This window comes from Schistocerca gregaria, chromosome 8 (genome assembly GCF_023897955.1).
Source record: "Schistocerca gregaria isolate iqSchGreg1 chromosome 8, iqSchGreg1.2, whole genome shotgun sequence".
Classification (NCBI taxonomy): domain Eukaryota; kingdom Metazoa; phylum Arthropoda; class Insecta; order Orthoptera; family Acrididae; genus Schistocerca; species Schistocerca gregaria.
In genome coordinates this window covers 319944121-319959824 of record NC_064927.1, presented here as the reverse complement: position 1 = coordinate 319959824, position 15704 = coordinate 319944121, and the positions used below count along the sequence as shown (strand labels likewise).

Sequence of the window (15704 nt, the reverse complement as noted above, 5' to 3'; positions counted from 1 at the left end):
ATATTTGCTAGTTTGGATAACTGGTTCTGTTCCTTCGCTTTTTCTCGCTGTACCCACATTAATGTGTGCTTTTTGCGCGTTATTTTTTCAGAATGCATTTTATGACCAACTAGATGTCTAATGACATTTAACTTTATTAATTTTGACTTCTGAATTTTAACTACTGATGTGCGCTTTCCGAATGAGAGCTCGCATGTAGCATCAGGTTACACATGTGCACGCGCTCCATAGATGGAGCAATATACAAAGACGGCGGGAAACGCGACGCGACATCTCTCTTGTAGCAGCTGCCTTTGCACATGCGTCTTCGCTCTAATTTTTGGTATAAAGGTAGCGTTGTGAACTACAGTTATTCAGTACATAGCAATCACCTGAAGATGGCTGAATGGTAGTCATGCAAAACATAGTAGCAAGAAGTCAACATTATCTGGCTGCTGTCCCGAAATTTCGTGGAATACTCTTTAATCTGGGAAAATTTCAAGTAGAACAAGAAAGCAAATGCTTGACCCGATTTGTTAACTGAGCTTAACATTAACTACTGTATTAATTATGTTTTTTATTAATGTTACTGTTATATATTGTTTCTGGAATACATTTGAAGTGTAATTACAGTTTTGACGAGTCCCATGCATCTTAAATCAGTGATTTAACTTTGTATGTTGTGGAACAATTAACTTCTGGTATTGCCTTGAAGATGGTAGTTTCCGTATAGAAAGAAAAATGATTTAAGTGATGTCATATATCAATCCAAAATCAAAAGATAGTGCAATATAAGGTTTTGTTAACAAAAGGGGGACAAAAGTACATTCCGGAATTTGTAGCACATGGAGCAAAGGCACACTGGTTGTCATATGGTGGAATGTGACTCCTCATGAACAATGTAGACTTTACTCAAATTTGCACAACGTTATCCGGCGGCAATCCCGCAAATATGCCAGTGTGTAAAATAGACCACTCGTGAGACTGATGAGGTAAATGAGGAACTACATAAAAATAAATGAAGAAAGATCACACAACATTACAATAGATATAAGAAAAAAAAAGGACAACACCGTTCCGATCTGGCTATTAAAAGAGAGATTCTTCAGATTCGAAAATACTATGGTATCTTGTGTTCTACACTGATAATCTAACCCGCAACGACAATGTAATGTTACCGTCATAACTGTTGTGTTACCAAATAGACCATCAGTTGAGTAGAACATTTGACATGCAGTGGGCATGGTACCTAGAACGACACGGGACTTCGTCCGGGGAGTGACTCGACATCGATCCATCCCCTGTTGGTGCAAGTTGTCAGTGGGAGGAAGACCGAAGCGATCTGTCAAAAATTGTAGTGGAACTTTAGTAGTCAGTATTTCGGTTGATAGAAAGTGACGTTGTAGTAATGGGCGACGGTAAAAAAAATGCCGTATTGAAATGTTACATTGTGTTTAAGAAGTACGAGTTTGTCAGCGATGTAAATTGTTGAACTGTGGTGAAAAAATAGGTGTTTGATGTGAAGTGCTGATTATATAGTCTCGCCGAATAAAAGATTTTCGCATTTGGCTGCAAAAGTTTCATCGCAGAAATGACAGCCATAGAAACAGGTAAGCGGAACGCCGTCAGTCTTGACCACCTGTTATAAAGCCCGCAAGCACTAACAGCGTTAGGTGTTAAAACTTACTTGGTGAATTTCTGTCAGTGAGATGACAGCACTATTCCTGTAGACAAATGTATATACTGTTTCAAGAGTACAGTGTTAGATGTAATGCTTAAAGTTAATAATAGTTTGATTTTGTATATTGTGTGTATCATTATTTTATATCTATAGGCTCAGTAATAGAAAATTATGTAGACCATTATGCAAATGAAAGTTAACTGCGACAAATGACACAAACAGACCAAATTATAGAAGTATGTTGTCAAACTTTTTGTTTGCATAACAGTAAATTTTGTGAGTTTATGACCATTTTTTTATTAATTTCAGGGAAGCAGCACAAGGAAAGGCTAATATGGAATGTAAAGAGGGAGGTACGTGTGAGCTTACAGAATAGTTGTTCTTTATGTAGGGCTAGTACGTTTAAAATTCAACTGAGCCAATACTTGTTGTTGGTAATTAAGTTGTCATGTTTATACTCTCTTAATTTTTTTCAGGTAAAACAAATAATGGAAGAGGCTGTAACACGCAAGTTTGTTCATGAAGAAAGCAGCTCAATAACATCTCTATGTGGTAGGCCTGTTTCTTGATTTCTGCTTTTTTTTTTCCTTTTTTTTTTTTAAAAAAGCCACAATGTCATATCCAGGACTATCATTTCCTTGAAGTATACTTTGGTCTTGTTTGAAATGTTATTTTGTTTACAGTTCTGCTACTTCATATTCTGTTGTGCATTTTGAATTAATAATTGCAGCCATGGTGTATCAGAGAGTGAGACAAGTGCTACGTCGAACTGAGGAACAGTTTCCATTTACCAACAGCTGTTATGACAATAAGAGTGCAATATGCAGAAATGTATGATAGGCCCTAGCTGAAAAAATGTTTGTTATAGAGAAAAGTTTCTGTAAGTGAACTCCTAACTGATCTCTTTTTTTTTTTCTTTGTTTTCTTATTCATCTTTTTGCCAACTTCTCCCTTTGTCAAATGTATTTTCTCTCAGTGCAGGAAATTGCTCTTTCAGAAAATAATTTCAATTCATTTTGTGTTTGATTTTCTTTCGGCATTGGCTTAGTTGTTCCACCACTACCAGTAAAAGTATACTCTTTCTGTCTTCATAGTACACACAGTCTTGGTATGGGTTAATTCATATTCATGCATATTTATAGAATTAAGGCAGAACTGTTTCAAAGCTGGGGAGCATAATTTCATACTTTGGGCATCCTAGTTAACTTATTTTACATTATGTTCAGATCATTGTGCTGTTGAATTTGAGTTAGATGTTGTTACATAACCTCTTCCCTGCAATTCACTGTGGTATGCAGAGTGTAGAGTAGATTATGCACGTGACAAACAGTGATAGCACATACTCCACTAATAAAAAAATTGTTAAAAATGATAACAATAAATTTAAGTTACTGAACTGCAGCATAATGTGTGAGTCTTAGAAATTTTCTGTTTCGTGTCCCGTTGGCAACACGATTGTGACAAATGAAAATCTAATGCACCGTATGAAGATGTACTGCTATAATTTATTAGTGGTGATTATGACAAATAATCATATAACAAAGGTACAATTTGGCACTTTTTATTGATTAATGAAATGAACGTACATGTCAGAAGCCCTCACTCAACTAAGTCATAATGCGGGCTAACAATCGTAGGTTTTCTGTGAAGTCCTGGTAAACCGCCAGCAGTAATGTTTCAGTGCAGTGCTCCCACAGAGATGACACAAACTTTCTTCATATTTGTTGGAATTACAATCATTACATTGTTTCAGGAGGGAAAAATGATGATGATAGGGGTTTTAAATAATCTCATACTTCGTTTCTCACCACCATGCTTTATTTTGTCAACATTGAAGGCTGAAATGTCAGCATTAAGTACATTATGAATGGAATCATAATTTAAATTTGTTTCCTTTAAACTGTTTTACTTCTACTCTGTGTTAGAAAAAGTGCAGATATATTTGCCTTGGATTTACTTAAGTCACAATTTCAGGGCATGGATGGAAACTTAACAGGAAACAGGGGGTAGCATTAATAAATGATATAACAGGAACCCTACCGAATGTGCTGTCAGGAAACAGTGAATATGATTGTATGGCAGCAAGACTACTCGTTGCATGGATGGGTGTGTGGGTGTGTTTTTTTTTTTTTTTTGTTTTTTTTTTTGGGGGGGGGGGGGGGGGGGCTGGTCATAGAGTACCTTCACAGTGGTTGCCCCAGAGTGAAAAGTGGTTCAGCTGTGATTAAAATGGCATCCCCTGCTCTTACGGATGCTGCTCACCTGTGACAAAACTGGGTGACAGGGTATCATCTTCCACTGCTACCTACTTTTAGTGACCAGTGAGGAGTTATGTGCCAGTTTGGAGTGATGGGATGGATGTTTTGCCCATTGTGTCCATCTGGGGCCATTATACCGAGTGAGGTAGCGCAGTGGTCAGCACACTGGATTCGCATTCGAGAGGACGACGGTTCAATCCCGTCTCCGGCCATCCTGATTTAGGTTTTCTGTGATTTCCCTAAATCGTTTCAGGCAAATGCCGGGATGGTTCCTTTGAAAGGACATGGCCGATTTCCTTCCCCATCCTTCCCTAACCCGAGCTTGCGCTCCGTCTCTAATGACCTCGTTGTATACGGGACGTTAAACACCACTAACCTAACCATCTGGGGCCAAGTGACTATCGGGTTGATACTGGGATATTCATCTTGGCCTTGCAAGAAGACTTGTTTCCTTAAAAGGGCAAGGTGGTGATATATCGAAGTGATGTGACACCTTGTTCCTCTTTCCATGAGGTGCTTCAGATGCTAGAGATTTGAGGATGTCTTCAGATTATAATGCCAGCCCAATGTGTAGGGATTGTAGCCCCATTTTTGTCAGCTGGGGAGAGAACCATTCTTCCTGTTCACCAGAGTGCACAGTCTTCCAGAGAGTAAAGAAAATCTAAGAATAAAAGACTCATGACTGACTCGTGTATCAAGAGGCTAAGAATGTGTGTGATTGTTTACATCTTGTATGTATAACAATGACTTTTTCTATGACTGTGACGATGCCATTGTCCTAGTGACAGTATCCTCTCTCTGTGTGGCTTCTATTTGAGCCCTCACTCTGCTTGACTCCATTTGCTTCTCCGGTTGTTGGGATCTCCTATTGTTTTTCCCACACCTGCTTTGGGAGCATTGTCTCCATAACCACTAGGGATATTATCACCAACTCCATCTGGAGAAGCAACACCCTCCTCTGCTATATTGCATCAGAAAGGGTAAGTTCTCACCCAGGATTCTACTGTGTGTATTGATGTGTACCAATGCTGTATCCTCACAACCAGTGGCAGCAAGTGTCCATGGAGTATGACCTGCCACTTGGTCCCTTCATGCCCTCACAGGATACTGATAGAATGATCTTCCAGTGGAGCTGTAGCAAATTTTTCTGCCACCTGGTTGAGCTTTGACATCTTCTATGTGTTTCCTCTGCTTTCTGCAGTGCCCTCCAGCAAACTTGGTTCCTAGCTTCCCATGCCCCTATTCTCTGTGGCAATTCAGTCTATATTAAGAATTGAGCTGGCTATGACAGAATGATGGTCAGAGTTTGCACGTGTCTTCTGGAATTTGTCCACAGTGAACATGTAACACTTCTTACAACTTTAAAGGTTGTGTCTGTTTATTGAGGACGTCTCTGGATTTTATGGTCATCATGTGTATCTCCCACTCAGTGGTGAAGTACACTCCTGGAAATTGAAATAAGAACACCGTGAATTCATTGTCCCGGGAAGGGGAAACTTTATTGACACATTCCTGGGGTCAGATACATCACATGATCACACTGACAGAACCACAAGCACATAGACACAGGCAACAGAGGATGCACAATGTCGGCACCAGTACAGTGTATATCCACCTTTCGCAGCAATGCAGGCTGCTATTCTCCCATGGAGACGATCGTAGAGATGCTGGATGTAGTCCTGTGGAACGGCTTGCCATGCCATTTCCACCTGGCGCCTCAGTTGGACCAGCGTTCCTGCTGGACGTGCAGACCGCATGAGACGACGCTTCATCCAGTCCCACACATGCTCAATGGGGGACAGATCCGGAGATCTTGCTGGCCAGGGTAGTTGACTTACACCTTCTAGAGCACATTGGGTGGCACGGGATACATGTGGACGTGCATTGTCCTGTTGGAACAGCAAGTTCCCTTGCCGGTCTAGGAATGGTAGAACGATGGGTTCGATGATGGTTTGGATGGACCATGCACTATTTCAGTGTCCCCTCGACGATCACCAGAGGTGTACGGCCAGTGTAGGAGATCGCTCCCCACACCATGATGCCGGGTGTTGGCCCTGTGTGCCTCGGTCGTATGCAGTCCTGATTGTGGCGCTCACCTGCACGGCGCCAAACACGCATACGACTCTCATCGCTGAAGACGACACGTCTCCATTCGTCCCTCCATTCACGCCTGTCGCGACACCACTGGAAGCGGGCTGCACGATGTTGGGGCGTGAGCGGAAGACGGCCTAACGGTGTGCGGGACCGTAGCCCAGCTTCATGGAGACGGTTGCGAATGGTCCTCGCCGATACCCCAGGAGCAACAGTGTCCCTAATTTGCTGGGAAGTGGCGGTGCGATCCCCTACGGCACTGTGTAGGATCCTACGGTCTTGGCGTGCATCCGTGCGTCGCTGCAGTCCGGTCCCAGGTCGACGGGCACGTGCACCTTCCGCCGACCACTGGCGACAACATCGATGTACTGTGGAGACCTCACGCCCCACGTGTTGAGCAATTTGGCGGTACGTCCACCCGGCCTCCCGCATGCCCACTATACGCCCTTGCTCAAAGTCCGTCAACTGCACATACGGTTCACGTCCACGCTGTCGCGGCATGCTGCCAGTGTTAAAGACTGCAATGGAGCTCTGTATGCCACGGAAAACTGGCTGACACTGACGGCGGCGGTGCACAAATGCTGCGCAGCTAGCGCCATTAGACGGCCAACACCGCGGTTCCTGGTGTGTCCGCTGTGCCGTGCGTGTGATCATTGCTTGTACAGCCCTCTCGCAGTGTCCGGAGCAAGTATGGTGGGTCTGACACACCGGTGTCAATGTGTTCTTTTTTCCATTTCCAGGAGTGTATTTCGGAACATGTCTACACTGGTTTCTCAGCCTCCACCATTCTTCCTCATTTTGAGTAACTTCAATGCCGTCAACCCTTCTTGGGGTGGCACTACCACCACCGGCCATGGTAAAGCTGTAGAAACTTCACTCAAAGGACTTGATCATTGTCTATTGAATACCAATGCCCTCACACACTTCAGTGTGGTATATGTATCATAGCTCCCTCCCCCTCCACCTCCCCATCCTGGGGTCTCAGTACTCATTGGTGAATTCGTGCTTGGCTATCACGGGTCTCCAGCCTTTGCAGCACCTCATCCCTTTCTGTGCTGCATATATATCTTCTAGCTATTCTTTTTCCTTCCCTTAGGGAACATGTCTTAGGCATTTTCCAGAATGCATTCTGAAATTTTGGTAGCCTGGCATCTGACAAGTCCCTTATCTGTTCTTTTCTTCTTCCTTCTTTCTTCATTTTCCATCTCCTCCCCTTCCTCTGCTTCAGCATTTGAGATCTCTCTTTGTTCCTTCTTCCTTCCTGTGTGCTCCTGAAGGCTGACCCATGTGCTTGACGCATAACAAGTGACTGAGTAACATATATTTCCCAGCCCCGTGTTATAGGTTGGGTTTGCACCTGCCCCATGCGCAGGGAGGGGTGATTGCCTGAGCTGCTACCTTCCCAATTTCCAATTGGTTCCTTTGTCTGAAGTTCTGGGGGATGTGACATGAGGCATGAACAATCATCTAGATAGAGTAGCCCTCTCTGAGGAGGCCCCAAGTTAGGAGTGCACCATCGGAGACATAGGAAATTGTGGGGGATTTTTTTCACAATGAGCCAGTCTTCATCATCTCGGGCTACATCTACTAAACTTAAATGGATTGAGGCTAAAGATTCGATGACTCTCCCATCTGCATCTTGGTTCCTTGTGGTGTCATATATCGAAGGGGTCAATGTTTTGCTACAGTTAATCTGTTTATTACTCAGAAAGGTGTTGATGCAATTTCAGGCCTTTGAAATCCTACTCATGCTTATGTAAAGGGACTTTGCTTCTTGAGACCAATTGTGATTTTCAAGCTCAACAACTGATAACAGCTTTGTTCGTCCATGGCTATCCTGTTCGTGTAGAGATCCATCGTACACTGAATTCTTCATGTGCTATTGTGTACACTTGGCTGCTTGATGATCTGATCCAAGAGGAAATTCAACATTATTTCTATGACCAGGGCATCATTTCAGTCCATTGGGTATTGAAAAAGGTTGATGCAAACTTATTGCCTACATGCACTCTTTTTCTCACATTTGATTGAGTAGTGCTTGCATTGAGGATTAAGGCAGGCTGTGAAGTCATTGTGGTGCAACCATATATTCCAAACCTGATACGTTGCTACCAGTGTCAACATTATAACCACGTTTGCATATACTGTCAAAACGTGGCTAAATGGGTTACTTGTGATAGAGATGGTCATGAGGGCGATTGCTTGCCTCCTTCCTCCCCACTGTATCAATTATAATGGTGACCATGCCACCTCATCCCATAAATGCCCCATGTATCGTGATGATCAGGCCATCCAGGAGATTTGGGTGAAGGAAAAAGTACCCTACCCTGTTGCTTGCAAGTTGTTGGCTAGTCGAAACCCCTGCATTTTAGCATCTGACACTTATAGTTCCATTCTTGTTGTAACTGGTTTCACAAGGGAACTGGTCACACAGGCTTGTGACTTTCAATTCATTACTGCAGTTGTGAAATCGCCTAGTATCATGGTAGCATTCTTGTCTCCTTCTTCTACAGCTGCGCAACAACCTGCCAAATTTTCACCTCTGGTGGTGAAATCATCTGCTACACCATCAGCAGGCTGTGAAGGACAAAAAGGAACACTCTTGCAAAGACTTTTTACATCACAGCAGCCAACATATGTCTGCATCTTTGTCTGCCAACCATACAGGCTCTAAGAAATCGCACAAAGGCGAAAGGTCTTTTCCTTCCCCGACATGAGTATCCTCTTCACTGGTGTCACTGCATGATACCTGCATTTGGCGGACCTCCATTTCATTGGTGTACACTGCCTACCACTTTTTTATCCTGAAATCTGCAGGCTGACCCAGGGAGAATGCTGACACCTCTGTAGAGGTTCATGGATCAGGTTCCTACTCCCTCTACACCATGTAACAGTAAGTCTTTGACAGCTGGCACTTGGCAGCTGCTGGGGTGACTGCCCTTTGATTCCTCCTCCCCTTTCCACATTATGACTTTTCTCCAGTGGAAGGTTCTTGGAATTAGATCCAAAAAGCAGGAATTGTGGCTGTTCTTTGAATTTCAGTGTCGGATTGTTTTCTGCCTCCAGGAAACCTAATTACACCTCTCACACTTCCTTGTGGTCTGCTTTGCCATTCCCCCCTCGGAGGACAGCAATCTTTCCAATAGGAGAGTTGTGCTGCTCCTTTGGGATGATGTTCAAAGCCAAACCATGGCATTGAAACACTTGGCTGCAAACTGTCCCTATTTTCCTTTCTCGTTTCACCTTTTCTCTTTGTAGTGTCTACATTTCTTCGTCATTCACTGTCACCGGGGCAGATATACTCTGTGTTATTAGTCAGCTCCCTCACATCTTTTTTGCTGCTCGGCTACTTTAATACCCACCATCCCTCTTCGAGAACTTTTCTGAGAGGTTCCTTTTGGCTGACCTTTTTAGTCAACTGAACCTCTTCTGTGTTCAACATTGGATCACTCACATTCATTCCAGACTCTATGCACACCTATTCCCATTTGGGCCTTTCATTCTGCACTGCCCAGCTTGCCTATCACCTTGAGTGGTCTGTTCTCTCTGACACATACTCAAATGACCATTTTCCGTGTGCAGTTCATCTGCTGACTCCTACCCCAACTGCATGTAAACCCAGTTGGCAGCTTTCTGAGGCCGAATAGACGATTTCCCCTTCCTAGTGACTTTCGCCAAACATTTCCCCAGTTGCGATGACCACATAGAGTGTCTTACGAATGTTATTCTTGCACTGCAGAATGTCCCATACCTCACACTACTTCTTTACCGCACTGTGTCTCAGTCCTCTCGTAGACTGAGCGTGTCACAACATGATTCACCTGTGAAAATGTGCTATCTGCATTTTTAACTGTCATCCTACAGTGGCGTACTGTATTCATTATAGAAAGGTGTCTGCACTGTCTCATGGCATTCTTCAGCACAACAAAACAGCTCTCTGTATTTTCTTTACAAATTGTTTTAACAGTTTCACTCCCTCTTCTATTGTTTGGGGGCAACCTCCATCGTGACTCTGGGACAAATTTTCATTCTCGGATTTCTGGCCTGACTGTAGCAGATGATGCCATTGTGAACCCATTTGCTAACTCTAACACCTTGGGCCACTATTTTGTGCAGATTTTGGGCTCCACCTGCTATCACTCCCATCTTTCTCCCTGAAATGAGTGGAGGAGGCTCGGGTGATATCCTTATGAATTTTACAATGCCACCTTTATCTTGAGGTAGCTTGACCATGCTCTCATCTCAGCCTGATCTTGCGCACATTCAGATGTTGCAGCACCTGTCTCTTGCGGGCAAGCACTTTCTCCGCCATACATATAATTGCACATGGATAGATAGCACATTTCCCAGATGCTAGCATGAAGTCACTGTCATATCCATCCATAAGCCCAGTAAGGACAAACATCTTCCTTCTAACTACTGCCCCATTTCTCATACCATCTGTGTTTGCCAGGTGGTGGAACATATGATTCATGGCCAGCTGATGAGGTGGTTACAGTCGTGTTATCTACTAACCACTGCACAATGTGGATTTCATGCACTCCGTTCTGCTGTTGACTATCTCATCACTTTGACTGCCCATGCTATGAATTGTTTTCTGTGGATATACCAGACTGTGGTAGTGTTTGACTTGGAAAAAGCCTATGTTGCCTGCTGAAGGACTGGTATCCTCTGTCCCCTATACACTTGCAGCTTCCAATGCTGCCTGCCCCATTTCCTGTAGTAATTAAAAAAAAAGTGTTCCAAGTACTTTGTGGGTTCAGCCTTGTGGACACGTCTATCCAGCAGAACAGGGTGCCTCAAGGCTCCGCCCTGAGTGTCATCCTCTTTGCTATAGCCATTTACCCTGTTGTGGACTGTCTCCTGCAAGTTATCTCTGGCTCCCTTTTCGTCGACAACTTTGGGAGCTATTGTGGTACTCCATGGACTTGTCTCCCTGAGCAGTGTTTTCAATAATGTCTCGATTGTCTTTACTTCTAGAGCATTGACAGTGGTTTGCACTTTTCCACTGATAAAACTGTTTGTATGAATTTATGGCAGCACAATGAGTTTCTTCCATTATCTTTACATCTTGGACCAGTTGCCCTTCCATTCACTGAAACTAAGAAATTCTTGGGGCTCATGCTTGACAGGAAACTTTGTGGTCCTCCCATGTGTCTCGCCTACTGTACCTGGTTCCTGGATGTCCTACATGTCCTAAGCGACACTTCCTGGGGAGTGCAACAGGCCATCCTTTTCACCAATCCCTTGTCCATTTGAAAATAGACTGAGTGTTTCATTTATTCATCTGCACATCCATCCATCTTATGCCATATTATGTTTGGCCACTCGTGCCTTTTACTCTAGCCCAGTTGAGTGTCTCTCTGCAGAAGCTGCCGACTGCCACTGTCATACCAGCATATCGGCTGTTTTAGTGAACAACACACAGACTGTTGATCTCATTTTACTTCTTATCTGTTGTAGCAATATGACAAAGGCCATTTAATCTGTGGTAGGGACATCCACTGTCTGTGCAGCATATTTTCTGGATCTTTCTCCAAGAGGAAGTCTTTGTTTTTAGCTCTCTTTTCTTCTGTTGTTTATGCTTGATGTAAACTTGCTTTCAAATTCCTTTACTGTTTTTGTGCCCTTAAAAACATTGATGTTTCATTTCCAGCCATGGCCTTGGATCGTCTTGTCTCTCCCTCTGCATCTCTCACTTGGATGTCCACTCAAATGGGCACTTAACAGTGCTGGCTGGAGTGCCTTTGCCTCTGCCGTTATCCTTAGCACCCCTCCACATGAAGGTATTAAATAAATGTAAAGATCACAACAGCGGCCATTGTATCAGCAGCAGAATTGTTGATCCCTATTCCTTGGGATCCCCCTCTGTGGAAGACCATACCTTGGTGGACCTCAGAAATCGCTGTAGCGATTTGTGGTTCTCAAAAACCATAAGTGACATCTATTGACAGAGCACCTAATAGCCTTTAAATGGCTCCATGCCCAAGTCTGCTACATAATAAATTGACAGAAACACGAATGCTGGAAACAGTGTGTTACTACCATTGGACTGTGTACCCTGCCTTTGCAGCTTTGAGCAAAGGTTTGACACCTCTGGACACCAGCTCCCTACAGGTGTACCTAGTGTCTCCCTGAATGGTGTGGTCTATATTGATCCTAATGCTGTTGCCGAACATTTAGCTCTGCATTATGTTTAAGCCACTGTGTCTGAGAATTATCAGCTTGCCTTTCGTATCGTTAAAAAGGCAATGGAGCAAATTCATTCACTACACGTCACGTGGAGCTACATAATGCTTCATTCAGTGAGTGGGAATTCCTCAGTGCCCGAACCTTTTGCCTTGACACAGCTCCAGAGCCAGACCACTTCCACAGCCAAATGCTTAAACACTTATTAGTTGATTGCCAACATCATGTCTGTGCTATTTTTAACTGTATCTGCAGCAAGCATGTGTTCCCATCTCAGTGGCAAGAAAGCAAGATTGTCGTGATACTGAAACTGGGGAACCACTCAACGAGACGACAGCTATTACCCAATTAGTCGCACTAATTTTCACTGCAAGTTACTTGAATGTATGATGAACTGGTGGCTGTGTTGCTACCTTGAGTTTTGGGGTCATTTGGCAGTTTTCACCAGGACTGTTGTACTGCTGACAATTTGGTCAGCCTGGAGTCTGCTGGTGTCAACACCGTATCGCTATCTTCGTTGACTTTCAAAAGGCTTAAGACATCATATAGGGTCATTACATCCTTATTACACTCCATGAATAAGGTCTCTGGCGTCCGCTTCAGATTATTCTCTGAAACTGTTTACTATACCATACTTTCTGGGTTCAGGTGGTTGCTTCCAACAGTGTACTCTGCCCCACCACTCTGCCCCACCACTCTGCCCCACCACTCTGCCCCACCACTCTGCCCCACCACTCTGCCCCACCACTCTGCCCCACCACTCTGCCCCACCACTCTGCCCCACCACTCTGCCCCCCCTCCCCCCCTGTGCCCAACCGAACTGTATTCAGTGTGCCCCTTTCTGTAGTAGCTATCAATGGTCTAGCTGCGGCTGCAGGGTCTGCAGTGTTTTACTTCCTGTATGCTGATGATTTTTGCATTTATTATTGCTCCTCCACTGTGGGTATTGCTGAACACTGGCTGCAGCATATCATATGAATGGCACAGTTGTGGGCTCTTACCTTGGCTTCTGGTTTTCCACCACTAAGGCATTTCATGCTCTTCTGTCACCCTCATACTGCCCATTCACAACCAGACCTCTACCTTGATGACCAATTGCTCAGTGTGCGGAATTGATCACAGTTTGCATATGGTGCACTGTCCCCCGTCAAGGAGCAATCGCGCATACGCCCATGGAGTGTACTCCATCCACTGATCTATCTTGACCTATCCTTTGGGTTGAAGCACTATTTTGACCCCATAGTTTTTTTTGCCACCTGCACCTAGCTGTCCTCGATCCATTTCCAGGTCTGGAAGTGGTATATACTAATGGTTCTATGGCATGCTAGGTGCAGTGAACTATGCTCCCCACCACACAAGTGCAGTGTATTCACTGCAAAGTGGATGGTCATTGCTTGAGCTCTCGATTGCATTTGTTCTCGCATTTGCAAGATGTTAATAACTGTCAGTGACTCCGTGAGTAATCTTCAGGCTATCAACCAATGCTACCCTCAATACCATTTCTTTTGAGTATCCAGGATCTCCTTTCTAACCTCCATCAAGCTCAGATGTTGATTGTCTTTGTATGGACGTCAGGTCACATAGGGATCCCAGGGAACAAACATGCTGAACAGTTGGACAAGCTGGTTACCAGATACCAACTTTGTGGATGGGGTAACAGAACCAAACCTTCGTTAGACTCTATGGTGTCACTTGTTCTAGGCTTGTAACACAGATTAGTGTGCCCTGGTTTCACCGAATGAACTGTGAGCAATAAAGGAGCCTATGATCATGTGGCAGTCTTCCTGTCAAGCTTGTCAGCAGTACTCTACCGTTGTGTAGACTTTGCATTGGTCACACTTGGCTAACAAATGGCCATGTTGTACAATTTGAGGATCCACCCTACCGTTGGCGTCGTACCCATCTGATGATGGCCCACAACTTACTGGACTGTCCCAATTTGGCTATCTTAGGGCAAAACCTTAAACTTGCTGACATGCTACCTCTAGTGCTAGTGGATGACAATGTATCTGATTTTAATTTTACCTATGAAGGTGGTTTCTACTCATCTCTATGAGGTAGGGAACATTAGCATCATTGGCCACTTGAGAGATTGGACGGGTGCTCCATTGCCTGCTGAGACCCACGGGGCTGTGGCTGCCCTTGCTCGGTGATCTGGCCTGGCTCCTGCTCTTCCCACCTTTTTATTTCTTGCTTTTTAACATCTGTGTTGGTTTACTGTCTTGTGATCATTGTACTCTTTCCTGAGATCTTATCAGCTTGTCCGCCTTGCTAGTTTTCTCGTGGTACTGTGGGGTGAGGAAACATTGACCGGAAGCAGATGGTGTGTCTCCATTTGCAGTTTTCAGATTTTTTTGAATACACCACTCCTGAATGATGAATTGTAAATACATTAGTTCTCACACACTTTGTTGATTGTAGCCAGAATTGCAGAATATTCATTGGGTAAACTTTTTAAAAATTGTGGAGAATTCCTCAGACGTTGTAGCAGGCATAATCTCAACAGCTCATTGCTCTGTGCAGTGAATGTGACATTCACAGACACTTAATGTTACATCTGATTACCACGTTTGTCTTTATTATAATTTATTGTACATGCTGCTGCAAAGTTTGATAATTATGTGATCGTAGAATTATTTTCATCAAGGTCACATGCATTTGACAGTACTTATTAAAATAGCTGTTGATAAATATCTTTTTCTGATAATGTATCTTTAATTGCAATATTTATTTTCAGGAGCAGTAGAAGCTTGTCTTTCACAAGGTTTAAAACGACGTGCTCTTGGTCTCTTCAAAACAAGCTCTACCACAGCACTTATTCACAAAGTTGGGAAGGGCTTTGAACCAGCTGCAGTTGTCTCACAACTTGTGATGCAAGCAGAGGCTGTGGATCCAAATCGGTTCGTACATGTTTGAATGATTTGTAACATACATAGTAATAGAATTCTATCTGCTAATCTACAAAATACTGAGTTAATGATATGTTGGTTAATAATTTGAAATAGTGCACAAGGTGGTGAACTGCAACATTAAATTCTCAAGTTATCACGTATATAACATGACTTAGAATTTTATCTTGAAAATAGCTGCAAAAGGTAAAACTGAAAGATTTCATAAATTGTGTTCACTTACTGTATAAGGGTGGCAGGGGGGGGGGGGAGGGAGGAAACTTCCAAGCAATTACTGTGTTTAAGATGCTTAATACTCAGGTATACTCTGTTGACAAAACTTGTTTATTAAAAGGAATATCCAGATAACTATAAGTTCATGTTTGTTAGTATAAGGCAAAGTCTTCTGATAGACAATTTATGACCCAAAATGAAATTCTTGATGAAATACTGTTGGCAATAAAAGGGTATTTTTTCCAAATAAGAATTTGAAAATAAATTGTGCTTACCACTTGGAAGTGAATAAATGGAAGTAATCATAAACACAAATTTTTTGGTCAAATGTTTCTTTCTGCCTTTTCAACTGTCTACCAGACAAATTAGACCCTATATTATGTA

The 15704-nt window shown here is 43.4% G+C and overlaps 1 protein-coding gene across 7 annotated transcripts in view; it reads left to right on the top strand.

Annotated features, from left to right (window-relative positions):
• Window positions 1–303: 303 nt before the first annotated feature.
• LOC126284259 (small G protein signaling modulator 1-like) overlaps window positions 304–15704 on the top strand; it is a 263420-nt gene continuing 248019 nt past the window's right edge. For 4 of the 7 annotated variants that reach the window (XM_049983064.1, XM_049983063.1, XM_049983061.1 and 1 more), the window contains exons 1-4: window positions 1270–1589; window positions 1970–2013; window positions 2137–2212; window positions 14936–15098. In XM_049983064.1, the coding sequence (XP_049839021.1) occupies window positions 1571–1589; window positions 1970–2013; window positions 2137–2212; window positions 14936–15098 (302 nt within the window). In that variant the 5' untranslated portion in view covers window positions 1270–1570. Of the gene's footprint in view, window positions 1590–1969; window positions 2014–2136; window positions 2213–14935; window positions 15099–15704 lie in introns of all 7 variants that reach the window. The other 3 variants (XM_049983066.1, XM_049983065.1, XM_049983060.1) reach the window with 3 other exon arrangements.